Here is a 13,743-nt window from a genome sequence, read left to right as displayed (position 1 = left end):
CACCAGTTAGCAACGTCGCGCTGACGCTTTAGTTAGAACTGTTGATGGACTGGTGGTCCGGAATGACATCGTTTTTGTTCCGTTATACAAAAGTTATTTTTCTATTTTCTTTAGCTTTACTTTGTGTAATGCTACGAATAATAATTAATGCTTTTTAGTCATCTGCTCTTTTACGTGAAAAATTTAATCAAGAGATAATTTTTTATTAAGAGATAATAAAAAAAATCTGCACTTCGAAACTATGGTGCTTACCACCGGTTCAGGAACTAACCTGGCGAGAAGAACCGACGTAAGAAATTCGCATAATAAATCATTGATCGATTTCTATTCTCATGTATCGTGTGTATATTGTGATTCGTGTCCTTAGGCACCACGAGTCACCGCCACCACTAGCGCGCCTCGCCGCCTACACGCTGGCTCTCGGCGCACTATGCAAGGACCCGCGCTCATTTCACGGCAAGGATCTCGTATCGGCCTTGCTGCATCGGGAACAACCGCACGACGGCGAGTTCGCGTACGCCACGCTCGCTGCGTGCTCGTCCGCCGCGCACGTGCGACGACGTCATATACGCCGTCTACTGGACATTGCTAATGCTGCCGCTGATCACAGTCTAGGTAAGTTACAAGCAGCTCTGAATTTATATATAGGCAGTATAGGTCAAGGCCTATGGGCGGCAGCGTCCTATGGCTTCCCAGGGAGGGCGGCAGCATTCTAGAATGGCGGCAGAGTTCGTCCACGGCGGCAAAATGAAAGTGGCCTACACTCATAAAAATAAAAATCCAGCCCTCGTTACAACACAGTTAAACGAAAGTCTATGTATTCCAAGCTCACTGTCTGTTCTCCAGCGACTGCTTATCATCGCTAATGGTGCCGCTGATCTTACCTTTGGTGAAGAAGAGATTGAGATGGAGTAGACACTATGATAATAAAAAAAACGATTTCTATTGCTAGTGAGGTCAAAAAGCCGCATTAAATAGCCGCATTCGATGACCTTACGAGCAATCTATACGATGTCCTTTTTGCAGAAAGAATTGATTTCTCTGTCATGTGACTTTCTCATCGTATTAGACCTTGTATAAGAAGAACTATGAAGTGTAATTATTTGTTACGAAGGGGATTTATATTGTGTCAGTAATCACTGGCTATGTTTTGTAGACACGATATCGATGGTGATCCTGGCGCTGCGGTGCGTGGTGCAGGACCATCGTCACCGCAGCTTGCTGCACTTCGTGCGGCGGCCTATGGCGGGGCTGGCACGACAGCAGCACCCAGACGGCAGCTTCGGTCTGCTGACTACCACCGCACTTGCTATACAGGTATAAAGGCCATAGCCCATAATGCCATACTGTGGAAATGCCTCTTAACGTTGGGCCATTATAGTGAGTAGTTTTTATGGGACAAAGGCGAAGAAAATGATATAGGACATAATATGTATTAGACTGCGTTTCCACCAGAGATGTGTTGCAAGGAATGTCAAAGGTGTTTTTAAGATCCAATAGAATCGCTACGCAACGTCATGGCAAGCTCACGTCAATGAAGCGATTCTATTGGTTCTCAAAAACACATTCCTCGCAACACATCTCTGGTGGGACCGCAGCCTTAGTACACTACGATGATACTAGTTCACACTGACTAAACGTGTGGGCACAAATTTCTAAATAGTTACTACTTAAGTACGGGTGGTTTTACAAATGATAAGCCCACAAATACTAATTTTGTGCATTGTAGCCTAATAGGCTTGATAAAATATTGAAGTAATTTAGGAGCTTCACAGTTACATACAATAATAAAGATGAAAATGTGAAATATCGCTAACTTCTATAATCTATTTCTATAAGCTTACAAAAGTACTTACTAATAAAAAAAGTACCACCAGCAGTATATTATAAAAGTATGAGAGCCTAATAAAATAAATCCGTAGGAACGCGTAAGACTTCTGAACTCTGAAGGTCAATAAATTTGCCCGCATAACTTCTTTTGCGTGAATAACTCACGAAATGTAGCCGCCCTAAAGGCCTAAAAGGATTAAATTTTATCAAGTTAGTTACGAAAGCAGTATTAGGGTTAGTTTATTGTGGGTTAGCTGTTAGGTACTTTTCTAATAATTTATTTGAAACAAATTAATAAACGCTTAGGCCGTTTTGATTAATCAAATAAACGTTATTGTAATACGGGCTCACTACAATAGCTTGTTATGAACAACCCATGATCGTCATCACTTGGACATAATATAAGTAGCTGCCCAATTATGGCAAGCAAGCAAGGAACGCAACGATAGCGATCGTTTCATCAAGTTTCTTTTCTTTTAGGCATTGGAGGACTCCGACAACGGTCCCGGCGCGCACCAGCACTGGAGTCTGCCGGCGGCGCGCAAGTGGTTGCTGGAGCAGCAACAACCTGATGGCGGCTGGGGCAGCGTGGCCGACACGGCTGCTGCAGTAGCCGCCTTAACACCTGCATCGCTCGCCGCTGTACGCCCACCCCACTGCAGCGATAAGCTGCTTGATACACGGCATGAGCCGTTGGGTAAGAGCAGCTTACCTTCACCTTAGCATCGTGGCCGACACTCTAAATAAGACTCTGATTAAAATCTTTCTCTGGTCCATACCATTCAACAGAAAAATGTGGATCTAGCAGCTAGATAAGATTACGTAAAGTGATATAATAATATAACCATAGCGCCTAAAATGTTTACGAGTCTCGAACTGATGAGTTAGGATGTTATGGGATGGGATAAAAGGGTTCCTAACAGCAGGATAGTATGTAGAATTGAGAATGTTTTATTGGTCTATTGCGTATTTCTTCATACGGCTGTTTTTTTTTTCAGACAACAACGGTGGAGACGGCAACATAAAGCTGGCATATCAGTCCGGCCACGCCAGCAACGACTCCGAGGCCCGCAACGTATCCTTCACTTATACTCTCTGGCTGGGAACCAACGTTACCGAAAACTACACCCTGTATATGATGGCCCCAAGGTATTTTTTTTATTTCAATAGAGGATGACTGATTAGCAACAAGCTTTTCCAATAAGATTAGTTTTTCGCTTAGTGAATTCCTAGCAACAACATCATGCTACATGTTTAACTTTAGAAAAATTCTATACCTCCGATATAACGATAATATTTTCACGAAATGGTGTCGAATAATCGTTTAATGTTTATTCCAAAATAACAATATCGTAGACGTTTCCGAAATCATATCAGCAGACTGGCCTGTACGATTTGACGAAATTTTTATTGGCTACGACGACACTGGCGTCTGGCCAATAAAAATTTCGAGTTAAACGCATTAACCACAATTACATTTCAGGAACATATCCTTCTACCACGTGATGCAAATGGCCGCGGAGCAGGACGCCAAGTTCAAGTTCGAGGCGAGCGAGTGGCCCAACGGTCACTACGTGCACACCCTGGCGGGGCACAGGGAGGAGCCGATGGGCTACCACTACTGGCTGCTGTACCGCCTCCCCGAGGTGCCCGACCCGGCCAGCCCGCCCGGCAACCAGCTCGTTGCGCCCGTCGGTGTGTATACCCGAGTAAATTGATTCCTAGGCATTTAAGAGGATACAACAGGGGCTAGAGAAATGAAAAAAAAGTACGTGTAATATCTATAGCTGTCTCCCTTACCTCAAGCCTATACCGCAGAACGCGATAGAGACAACTGCAGAAAATCCAGAAAATCAACGATTCGTTGTCCCCTGATTCCTTCTCCAAAACTTAACCGATTTAAGTACTTTTTTCATTAAATATTAAAAAAAGGCTTGAGCTGTGTTCCTATGTTTTGCTTTTTTTGTATAATCTAGCCAAATCTGTTTTCTGGACGTTTGAACACAGTGGAAAATCTGGCCATTTTTTTGGGTTTTTGAACGTTCATATCTTATTTAATAATTAAATTATGAGAAAAAAGAAAACATAGGGACATTGTATTAGCGGCCGTAGATATTCAGGAAAAAAATTATAACTCTACTAGCATTATCCAGGGAGGAAACAGGGGACAACGTTTGTATGGAAAAAAGGGCGGTGTGGAATCCTCTTAATAGACCTACATGATTTAGTTACGTCAACTCAATATTAAGCTCATCGCACATTACACCGACTCGACGCCAACCCAATTCACAGCATGGCATGGAAATGTAAGCTTTATTGTTAGGACGTAAGAGCAAAATTTGCCTAACTCACACCGCGTGTTCGCTTGTTAGTAAATTATCTCCTAAGTAACACTACATAAAGCTAAAAATTCAATGCCATTCTGTGAGTTGGAGGTGGTTGTGGTTGGAGTGGAGTCGGTGTAATATGTCATGTCCCTTAGGGTCAATTTAAACTAGCACAGAGTCGAAGCGCATAGAAGCGAATTATTAAAATTGAGTATAACAAATTACACCTTAACTCCAAAGCGTTAACGCACTTTATTACTTCTGAGAATTTAAAAAGGCGCGCGCATTCGCGCGGATTGGCGTCGATGCGCCCGACCAACACTGATGCGCTAGTATAATTATTGACCCTTAGTCATGATCTGCCGTCTGGGTTTGACACAACGTGACTAAATACCGTTGCCCGTCATTTGCCTATGAATCAACTTCTCTGATAGTACAAATAGAAGGGTTATAAAAGCCAATCCGAATTGCTGCGACCCTTGCGATTCGATGCTGCAGCGTTGACGCTCCGACGTTTTACAAACATATTTTTACAATGCTGCATTGATGCACTGCATCGTCGGATGCGATGTGTTGACGAGATGACGAACAGGAGACGCTCTGATCACTGTCTTGTATCGCGCCGCCGTAAATATGCAACGCGATTTAACGTATCTCTCAGTTTATCTCTGACCACCGCATCATTGTTGCTAAACGAATAAACCACTTTAAAAGACCGGCAATGCACCTGCAGCTCTTCTAAATTTTAATGTTGCGAGTGTCCACAGGCGATGGTAGTTGCTTTCCATCAAGTGACCCGTCTGCTCGTTTGCCCCCTTATTTTATAAAAAAAACTTTTATAATACTAAAGTTTTTTTATAGCTCTTGGGTTTTTTCCATCAATTAATTATTCGTTTTTAATTAAGTATAAGTAATAATAGGCATGATGACTATTTATTTTTTTCTTATCGGTAATTGAAAGACACTTAAAAAATAGAATCATCGTTGAAAAAATGACTCTGATAGCTTAAAAATTCACCAAGATATGACAATTCAAATTAATATCTCATAAAAAAGACCTGCCCGAAACGCTCCATACAAAGTACTACGGAAGTATGACGTCAGTCTTTCGTAATTTGTACGCATCGGGAGAGAACTTTGTTCGACAGGTATATTAAATATTGCGTTTATGAAAGTGGTTTCATAACAAAAGTTGCTTTTAATTGCATAAGTTATCGAATTGTATACAAATATTAAGAAATTTAATTGAAAAAAAATTCGACTTGAATATTCAACTTTGAAGGCGCATAACAAAAAAAAATACAAATGCTATCAAGCTGAAATTTTGGGAACACTCATTTTTTACCGTGATTTCTTTATTTTATTAACAAAATTCGTTAATCTTTGACCTTGTCATCATCCCTATTTGACCTACTAAACTTTTCTACCAAATGATGTTTTAACGTAATTAAAAAAATGTTTTCAGGAGTGGACGATCTGCTCGTGGAAGACGGTGAACATTATCTGTTCTGGTATAAGAAGCTCTAAACACAACCAAAACATCATCATTTTCACTCTGGCTCAAATTAAATGACAATTTGCAATCTTGAAATTATCTTCAAAGTATCATTTTAATGATTTCTTAGGTTTACGCGAGTATCACTCATTATATTACAAGGTTTAAGCACTTACTGATTTTGTCGCGAAACACTTTTATTAATCCCGACGTTTCGGCTACTTTACAGCGGCCGTGGTCACGGGTGGACTGTCCACCCCGAGTGTGGAAGTGTTTAAACCTTGTAATAATATAATAAGTATCATTTTCCTTAATACTCTTTTCACGACATCCTATATCACTCCTGTAGAATCTCAAGTGAGTATTATTTAATTAAGTTTTAAGATAATTTTAAGGCTGAACTTAGCACACACTTCTTTTGAAGTTTATTTGCACGCTAATCAAACTGTTATCATTTATTTATTCTAGTAACGCTCAAATTAAATCATCAATATATTACATGTCAACTTATGGCGATACTTTTATTGAGTCCTATACCTAAGGTCCGTTCGCCGGATAAAGAGAGAGCTAATGTTACCTGTCTAATTCACTCGCACACAAAAACTTTGCTATCTTCATATTCACACCAACCTGTGGAAATAAGATAGAGTTAAATTGCTCGGCCTTTTCCAAATTTTCGTTTTATCCGGCGAATGGACTTTATAAACTTTTATATTAATTTGATTAAATATATCATTGTTTTCCTTCTCTGGTAGCTCCATTTAGTACTTAAGATGTTTTATTATAAATAACTAATTACCTAATCTTGTAACATTTTTATAATAAAATCTTTTATAGGTATGAATTTATGCAAAACAAGCTCTTGTTCTATTTATTTAGTATCTTCTACTCATTCTAATAAAAACTCAAGTAGTAACTTTCAGTTCAGTGAAAGTACAAAAATAATTCTTATACTTACATATAAAAATAATATATATCAACATTCATATCAGTAAAAATCTGAAATTGCTATAATTTTTTTATATTTTTCTAAAATACTTTTCGAAATTTTCAAGTTTTTTGCCCTACTTTTACAATCTTATAAAATAATATTATGATTATAATTTTGTTACCTTCTTTTACAAGTTTAAATTTAAACGCGAGTTAGATTTTAAGATAAGAATTTAGATATAAGTAAGTTACTTGAATGTAGATTATTAGTTATAATATTCATATCAATATAATTAATAAGGTTTTCTTAGTAAGGCATTTCTTAATTTTTCTGCAAAATAAATATAGACTTAAATAACTAGTTATGCTCGTTGCCCATGACGAAAAATAGATTTGTCCCGAATTTAGGTAAATGTCTAATTTTAATTACAAATTTTGTTGGAATGATCATCTTTTTAATAGTATTATTAATTTATTGTAAGCAATAATATTCTCTAAGCAATATTTTCTGCTATCATAAAAAAAGAATTTTGTAGATGTTTTTAACATAGTCGTAGTATATTTAGTAAGTAGATAATTAACTATAATATATCTGTCCTTTCACACAGTGCTATGCGTCTCCGCTGCGACGTTTGAACTGTTTCGAACTTTCAAATATTTGTTTATATCACACCATATCGACTTTCTCTATTCTATTAATTAGAACGCTACAAAAACGAATCGAAGTAATAAAAAGGATAGAAGCATACAAATGTGCGCTCGGTATATAACATAAAGTTAATATACCTAGCGGAATAGAGAAACAAAGGCCTGAGCAAGCGAGATGCCACTATCAGTAACACTGCCTGATAAAAAGAGATGTGTGATACATGACAGCAAAACCAATTATTTTCATCTGTTTGACGTCCAGTCGGCACTTGTCGGCACGTTGACAATTTAATCTCTTAGAAAGATGTTTGTGTAAGTGTATACGTAAACAAATTTTTACACATAGACGTAAATCAATTTCGGTTTCGTTTGACAGCTCGAGATTGCTGCTCTATAATTCCGCTAGGTATATTATGTGGTATACCATAAAGGTATACCACCAACCCTATTCAAAAGGTTATTTTTGCGAAAGATACAGCGTCGTACACGCGAACGTGGCATCGCACCGGAGCCGCACCGCACCGTGTGAAAGGGCCCTTAGGAGACTGAAACTTTCCAAGTGTAACTGGAATAAATACAATTATCGTATCTTCCAAATTTTAAAATAAATGTCTTAATTAAACTGATTTTTATTTGATTTCCCTAGTCTATATGGAATATTTAACAATATATTTTTATTCAAAATTGAGTTTGTCAATATTATACGTTGGAAATAAGGATATTTTCTTATTATAATCATACAAAGTCGACGGTAACCTCCTCACGCTTAACCGATTGATTTAATATTTGATATGGAGATTTTGAGTCCGAGAAAGTTTATCAAATATATTTTATTGTGACAACTGTTTATGAGCTTTAGATAAAATATGGGTGATAATTAAACAAAACCTTTTTAAACAACATTTATTAAATTGTGTACAATTTACCAACATAATTTATCAAAGTGCATTAGAAGCAAATATAAATAAATTACGTAAAACACTTATAAAATGTCCTTAAATTGTGTTACAAATGGGCATAGATAGCTTTTGGGGAGGAAATAAATATATAAATAAATAGTACTCGTAACCCCCTCGACATCTATGCCCGTGGTTAAAAATATATATATTTTACATTACATATTACTTTAAAAACATTACCTTAACTATTCAAATTGAACTAATATTATTCACATACAATATTTGAAGGCTAGTTGTAAGTGTACATGGGTAAAAATTATTACACAATACACATAATTATTTATTTATTTCTAATACGGCCTCCCCACGTTGGCGAATGATGGATCAATACAAACGATTACGAACGTGCAGAGGGCTATATTAGCCTATGATTGCCCATGAAGGGCGTCGATTGTACAAATAGACAGCTTCTCCATCATGGGTATCCATCTAGGCCTAACGTGAAGAGAGGCCTTAACACTAACGACAGACAGTAATCAAATTAGTAAAAATACTGACCAAAACTTATTGATACGGTAAAAGGCAATATGGCAAGTGGGTTTGTCACAATTTTTGTTTTTTAAAAAGATGTTGATTTTTATATGGAAATATTGAAATCAATAAAATATACAAAATATACAAAATATAATATCATATATTTGTATTAAAATCATTTGGATGGAAAATAATAAATAAATAATAACGATTTATTGTGATATCATAATAAAATTATTGTAATAATACTCGTACAATATAACACACCCATATTTTGTTACTCAGTAAGCGTAGCTAGTTTTGATATAGGTATCTGTTTTGAAATATTCAAAAAGGAAATCAAAAACTGGAAGACGCACGGAAATAAGAGATGTTTACAAAGTGTGTAGAATTATATAAACAGTTTTGATATAGCGGTAAATTGTTTACAAAAATGTCATAAGTACTATGATAGTGTTTAAAATGTATAAGGAGAAACAAAAAAAAATGTAAATGAACCAAAAGAGTTGTAAAAACTGCAGTAAAACCATTACAAAATGTATCCTTTTGCAGCTTTTAAAATACGATGAATAAAAATTTCACTCGACGTACTTAAATCAAAATATTTATAGGTCTACCAGGATCTGATGGCAAAAAAGGGAAAAAAGAAATTTATGCTACCAATACTAGGGAAATTGGAGCAAAACGTTTGATACTTTTTTTTCTTATAGTGGCTGATAATGTGTAGTATGCATGGAAATGTAAAAACATATCCAATTATCAAGAATATTTAAAAAAAAATCTCCCATCCAAAATTGCCATGCGATCCTGATAGACCTATAAAATGACTCATCACTCAAAAGCTGGCAAAAATAAAAAAAATGCAATCTGACGCTTAAAATGTCAAATTTAAATTGTTGTTGATTGTTTTTAAAATATTTTTCTATCGGTTCCGGCCGAAGTCAACGCATTAAACAGCCAGGTATATAGTACCTTTATGCCGCGGCGGCGGCTGCGGCGACCTTATTCATGATTGTGGTGTACGCCAGACCCAGCGCCCACGACACCTCATGGCCGTTCACTTTCTTGAAAAGCTGAAAAATATCGTCAGACGGTATAAATAAGTTAAACGAACGGTATAAAAGGGTGAGGCCGCCAATTTTTGCTGACTTGGTAATAATTTTGGTACCTACTTATTTTAAAAATTATTGTGTTTATCGTATGTTCGAAAACTGATTCTAACGAAGAAAATAAAGCACTCAAGAATGCATTAGAATTATTTCGGTTGAAATCATAGTCTAAAAATATATTTACAATTAATCATAAAAAAGGTAAGAAAATAGCTTAAAATATGCCATCCGTCGTGGAAGAGGTGCACATCAACTGTTGCTGTAGCAGTAAATAGATTTAAAGATAAATCGGATATGTTATGAATACTTATAATAAATTGCTATTACCTCTCCTATAGTTTGTGCGTTTTTGAGATGATATGGGTGACACATTATAATTGACAATAGTAGGGAAGTTACCTAAGAAAATTAATCGATAATTTAAAAATATCGAATCACTTCGTAAAGGAATTGCAATCGAAATTATCGATTTCGTGCTGACGTTTCAGAGTGGCGCCGGGGCGATTTAAAATGGCCGCCCTTTTTATCGATTTGATTTCGATTCAACAGTGTCAATCTCTATTGGCATAAGTTCCATTTCATGCATCTGACATTTTTCAAATATTTTCGTAACAATAATTTTCATAGTTAAAATTTATAATTTTATATTAATACTAGCTGTTGCCCGCGACTTCGTCCGCGTTAGCATAGTAGATCACATCCCAAGTATTATTTATTGTACAAAAATATTCAATGTAATGACTTTCCTACGATTTTATTATATAGGTATAGATGTTCCGCGCAGCTTTACTTGCGTAATTTAGGAATTTCACGCAACCGTACATTTTTCCGCAAAAAATAGCCTTTGTTCCTTCACGTGGTCTATTCTTCATATTTGCCAATTAACATAAAAATTGCTCCAGTAGTTCTTAAGATTACAAGCAATTTCAAATAATTTTCCCCCGTTTTTTCCTCATTTTCCTCTATTTTGTCTTAGAGTGATAAAATATAGCCTATAGCCTTCCTCGATAAATGGGCTATCTAACACTGAAAGAATTTTTCAAATCGGACCAGTAGTTCCTGAGATATAATTTCCCACGTTTTTTCCACATTGTCCTCTATTTCTTAGCTCCTATTAGTCTTAGCGAGATAAAATATAGCCTATAGCCTTTCTCGATAAATGGGCTATCTAACACTGAAATAATTTTTCAAATCGGACCAGTAGTTCCTGAGATTAGCGCGTTCAAATAAGCCCTTTCATACAATTTCCCCCGTTTTTTCCACATTTTCCTCTATTTATTCGCTCCTATTAGTCCTAGCGTGATAAAATGTAGCCTATAGCCTTCCTCAATAAATGGGCTATCCAACAGTAAAATATTTTTTCAAATCGGACCAGTAGTTCCTGAGATTAGCGCGTTCAAACAAACATACAAACAAACTCTGCAGAATTATAATATTAGTATAGATAAGTTAGCATTTAGCAACTTTTCATTTTTATTCATTTACAATTATAGGAAACATTTGTTTTTGTAGATGGAATATAATTTATTACATTTTGATTTTTTTTTGTTTTCTTGTAAAAAAACCCGTAGCAAGGAATATGAGAAGTGTCACCCATATCATCTTAAAACGCACAAACTATAATTTTTGTAGTATTATAAGATACATTTCTTTAAAAACTTTTTAAAATGAAATGAATCGTTAGAAACAACCATTCTACCCCACTTTTTAAACGTCACCAATAATACCCATTTATTATTATCGTTAAGTGTTTGGGAAGGTAAAATGGGGAGGTGGCAATGCTGAGTTTTTACGTACTCGTAATATCCGTCATTTTTCGACAGTTCACATTTGAAGTTTGAACCTCAGACGGACTGTGTACACAATTTTTTTCAAAAATTAATTGCTGAAAAAACGTACAAGATTCATAATAAGCGAGATCTATGCTCATCTTGCTATATCAGTACGAGACATAATATAATAAATAATAGGGTGCTACCCTAGAATAAAGGGGTGGCGAAAATCTTTATCAATCAGTGAACGCTTTCCTAATACTTCCAATAACTTCCTCAACCTTTAAATTCACACTGGCAATAGTATCATGCTACAGCCAGGTCGACTATACCAGATACTTTCATGAACTTGTGAAATAGACAAGCAGCATAAATACCCGAAAATCTCCCTAATTAGAGCCCGTACCACGAGACTGTTTTGAGACTCAAACAATCGTACGAGAATGCCGCGTCCTGCTCTAACAAACGTGAAATGACGTCGTTAGAGCAGGACGCAGCATTCTCGTCCGATTGTTTGAGTCTCAAAACGGTTTCGTAGTAGGCCTACAGGTACTATTCCCAACTCTGTCTTAGCCGGCCCCTAGACGATCAATCTCAAAAATTAGTATAATCAATATCACGCTTCAATTTTATTGAACAGTTTATTTGACAATTACATTAAAGGCGAGCGATGTCAATTACGCAATATGTGGTATTGCGCAATAAAATTACTCGTCTTGGGGCTTTATTATATCTTGCAGTACAAACCCAATTACAAATTATTATTATATACACTATCCGTGGATTTCATACCGTGCCATTGGCAAATTAATAAAGATAACATGTATTCAAACTTTGCAAGAATCTTCCCGTTTGTAAATGAATAAAGACACTTTTCATCTGAACTTCGTACACTACAGTTTGTAAACGAATAAAGACACCATCTATTCAAACTTTGCAGGATAAGTTAAAGAACTTACGTTTAGGGTGAAGCCAAATGTGCAGTGAATATTTTAATGTGTAAAAGAGACAAACAGCGTAGATAAATAAAATGAATACTCACGGAGATATTATCACGCTCCCGCAGTTTATACGCGTCGACTAGTAGCGCGGTGATGTACGTAAGGTCGAGACACGCCCACGGCTGCTCGACGTTGGCGGCCGAACACGCGCGCAGCGCCGCCGCGCGGAACTGGCCCGGCGTCGCCGAACCGCCGCGCATCACATCTGTGGATTATACTTAGATGTATCTTCTTATCCTCTGTTTTACTGGACGTATTGAATATATTATGATAAAGATAGATATTCTGGTAAAAAAAACATAATATACAGGTGTATGTGTTCCTCGTAGAGAGTTTACTGTGAAAGGAGCAGCGCTGAAAGAACATACCGATGATGCCAGCGTCGGCGGCGACGTCGTAGAAGTAGCTCATGGCGGCGACGGCACCGCGCGGCGGCTGCTGCGGCTCCCAGTCCAGCGTCGCCAGCACGTAGCGCTTCACCAGCGCCGCGCACCGCGAGTACACAGCCTCGCGCTTAGCGCCCGCCGCGCGCTCCGCACCACTAGGACAAACGTATTTCATTGACACATAAAACGTGTGTGCTTTAGACCACACAACTGAAGTAAAACTTCTTGAGCTCCATGTATACATATTGAAAGAAGAAGAAGATGTGCGCGCGCACCTCTCAGTTCGCCTCGTTCGATCACACTTTCGTAACGTTCTCGTCACGCATTTGCCGGCTTTAGGCTGCGTTTCCACCAGAGCTGATCGGTGAGGCGAACGGAGAGGTGCACGCGCACACTTTCTCAAACTTCTGTACGCATGTTTGACTCGGAGATTAGGCTGCGTTTCCACCAGAGCTGAGCGGAGCTGTGTTGCGAGGAATGTGTTTTTTTGAGAAATGAGAACCAATAGCATCGCCGCGCTGAGCGATGTCATGGCAAAGTCATGTCAATGAAGCGATTCTATTGGTTTTCAAAAACACATTCCTCGCAACACAGCTCCGCTCAGCTCTGGTGGAAACGCAGCCTAATCTCCGAGTCAAACTTGCGTACAGAAGTTTGAGAAAGTGTGCGCGCGCACCTCTCCGTTCGCCTCACCGATCACACTTTTCGTAACGTTCTCGTCACGTATTTGTCAGCTTTCCTCAAGTCAAGCGTGCGTTAAGAAGTTTTACTTCAAAAATTAAATAATGGATTAATTTGACTAGTTAATATTA

At 37.4% G+C, this 13,743-nt stretch overlaps 2 protein-coding genes across 5 annotated transcripts in view; one reads left to right on the top strand and one right to left on the bottom strand.

The window, feature by feature from the left end:
• LOC121728221 (uncharacterized protein CG3556) overlaps nt 1–6,129 on the top strand; it is a 59,671-nt gene extending 53,542 nt beyond the window's left edge. The window contains exons 5-10 of the mRNA XM_042116358.1: nt 368–615; nt 1,157–1,317; nt 2,311–2,527; nt 2,829–2,979; nt 3,314–3,525; nt 5,623–6,129. Of these exons, the coding sequence (XP_041972292.1) occupies nt 368–615; nt 1,157–1,317; nt 2,311–2,527; nt 2,829–2,979; nt 3,314–3,525; nt 5,623–5,684 (1,051 nt within the window). The 3' untranslated portion in view covers nt 5,685–6,129. The remainder of the gene's footprint in view (nt 1–367; nt 616–1,156; nt 1,318–2,310; nt 2,528–2,828; nt 2,980–3,313; nt 3,526–5,622) is intronic.
• Nucleotides 6,130–6,159: 30 nt separating this feature from the next.
• LOC121728222 (ectonucleoside triphosphate diphosphohydrolase 5) overlaps nt 6,160–13,743 on the bottom strand; it is a 46,300-nt gene continuing 38,716 nt past the window's right edge. For all 4 annotated transcript variants that reach the window (XM_042116360.1, XM_042116359.1, XM_042116361.1 and 1 more), the window contains 4 exons: nt 12,914–13,086; nt 12,587–12,750; nt 9,636–9,736; nt 6,160–6,282 (listed from right to left, as the gene is read on the bottom strand). In XM_042116360.1, coding sequence (XP_041972294.1) covers nt 9,638–9,736; nt 12,587–12,750; nt 12,914–13,086 — 436 coding nt within the window. In that variant the 3' untranslated portion in view covers nt 6,160–6,282; nt 9,636–9,637. The remainder of the gene's footprint in view (nt 6,283–9,635; nt 9,737–12,586; nt 12,751–12,913; nt 13,087–13,743) is intronic.

Source organism: Aricia agestis, chromosome 6 (genome assembly GCF_905147365.1).
Source record: "Aricia agestis chromosome 6, ilAriAges1.1, whole genome shotgun sequence".
NCBI lineage: Eukaryota > Metazoa > Arthropoda > Insecta > Lepidoptera > Lycaenidae > Aricia > Aricia agestis.
The sequence above is the reverse complement of the archived record's forward strand: the minus strand, read 5'-3'. Positions and strand labels throughout refer to the sequence as shown.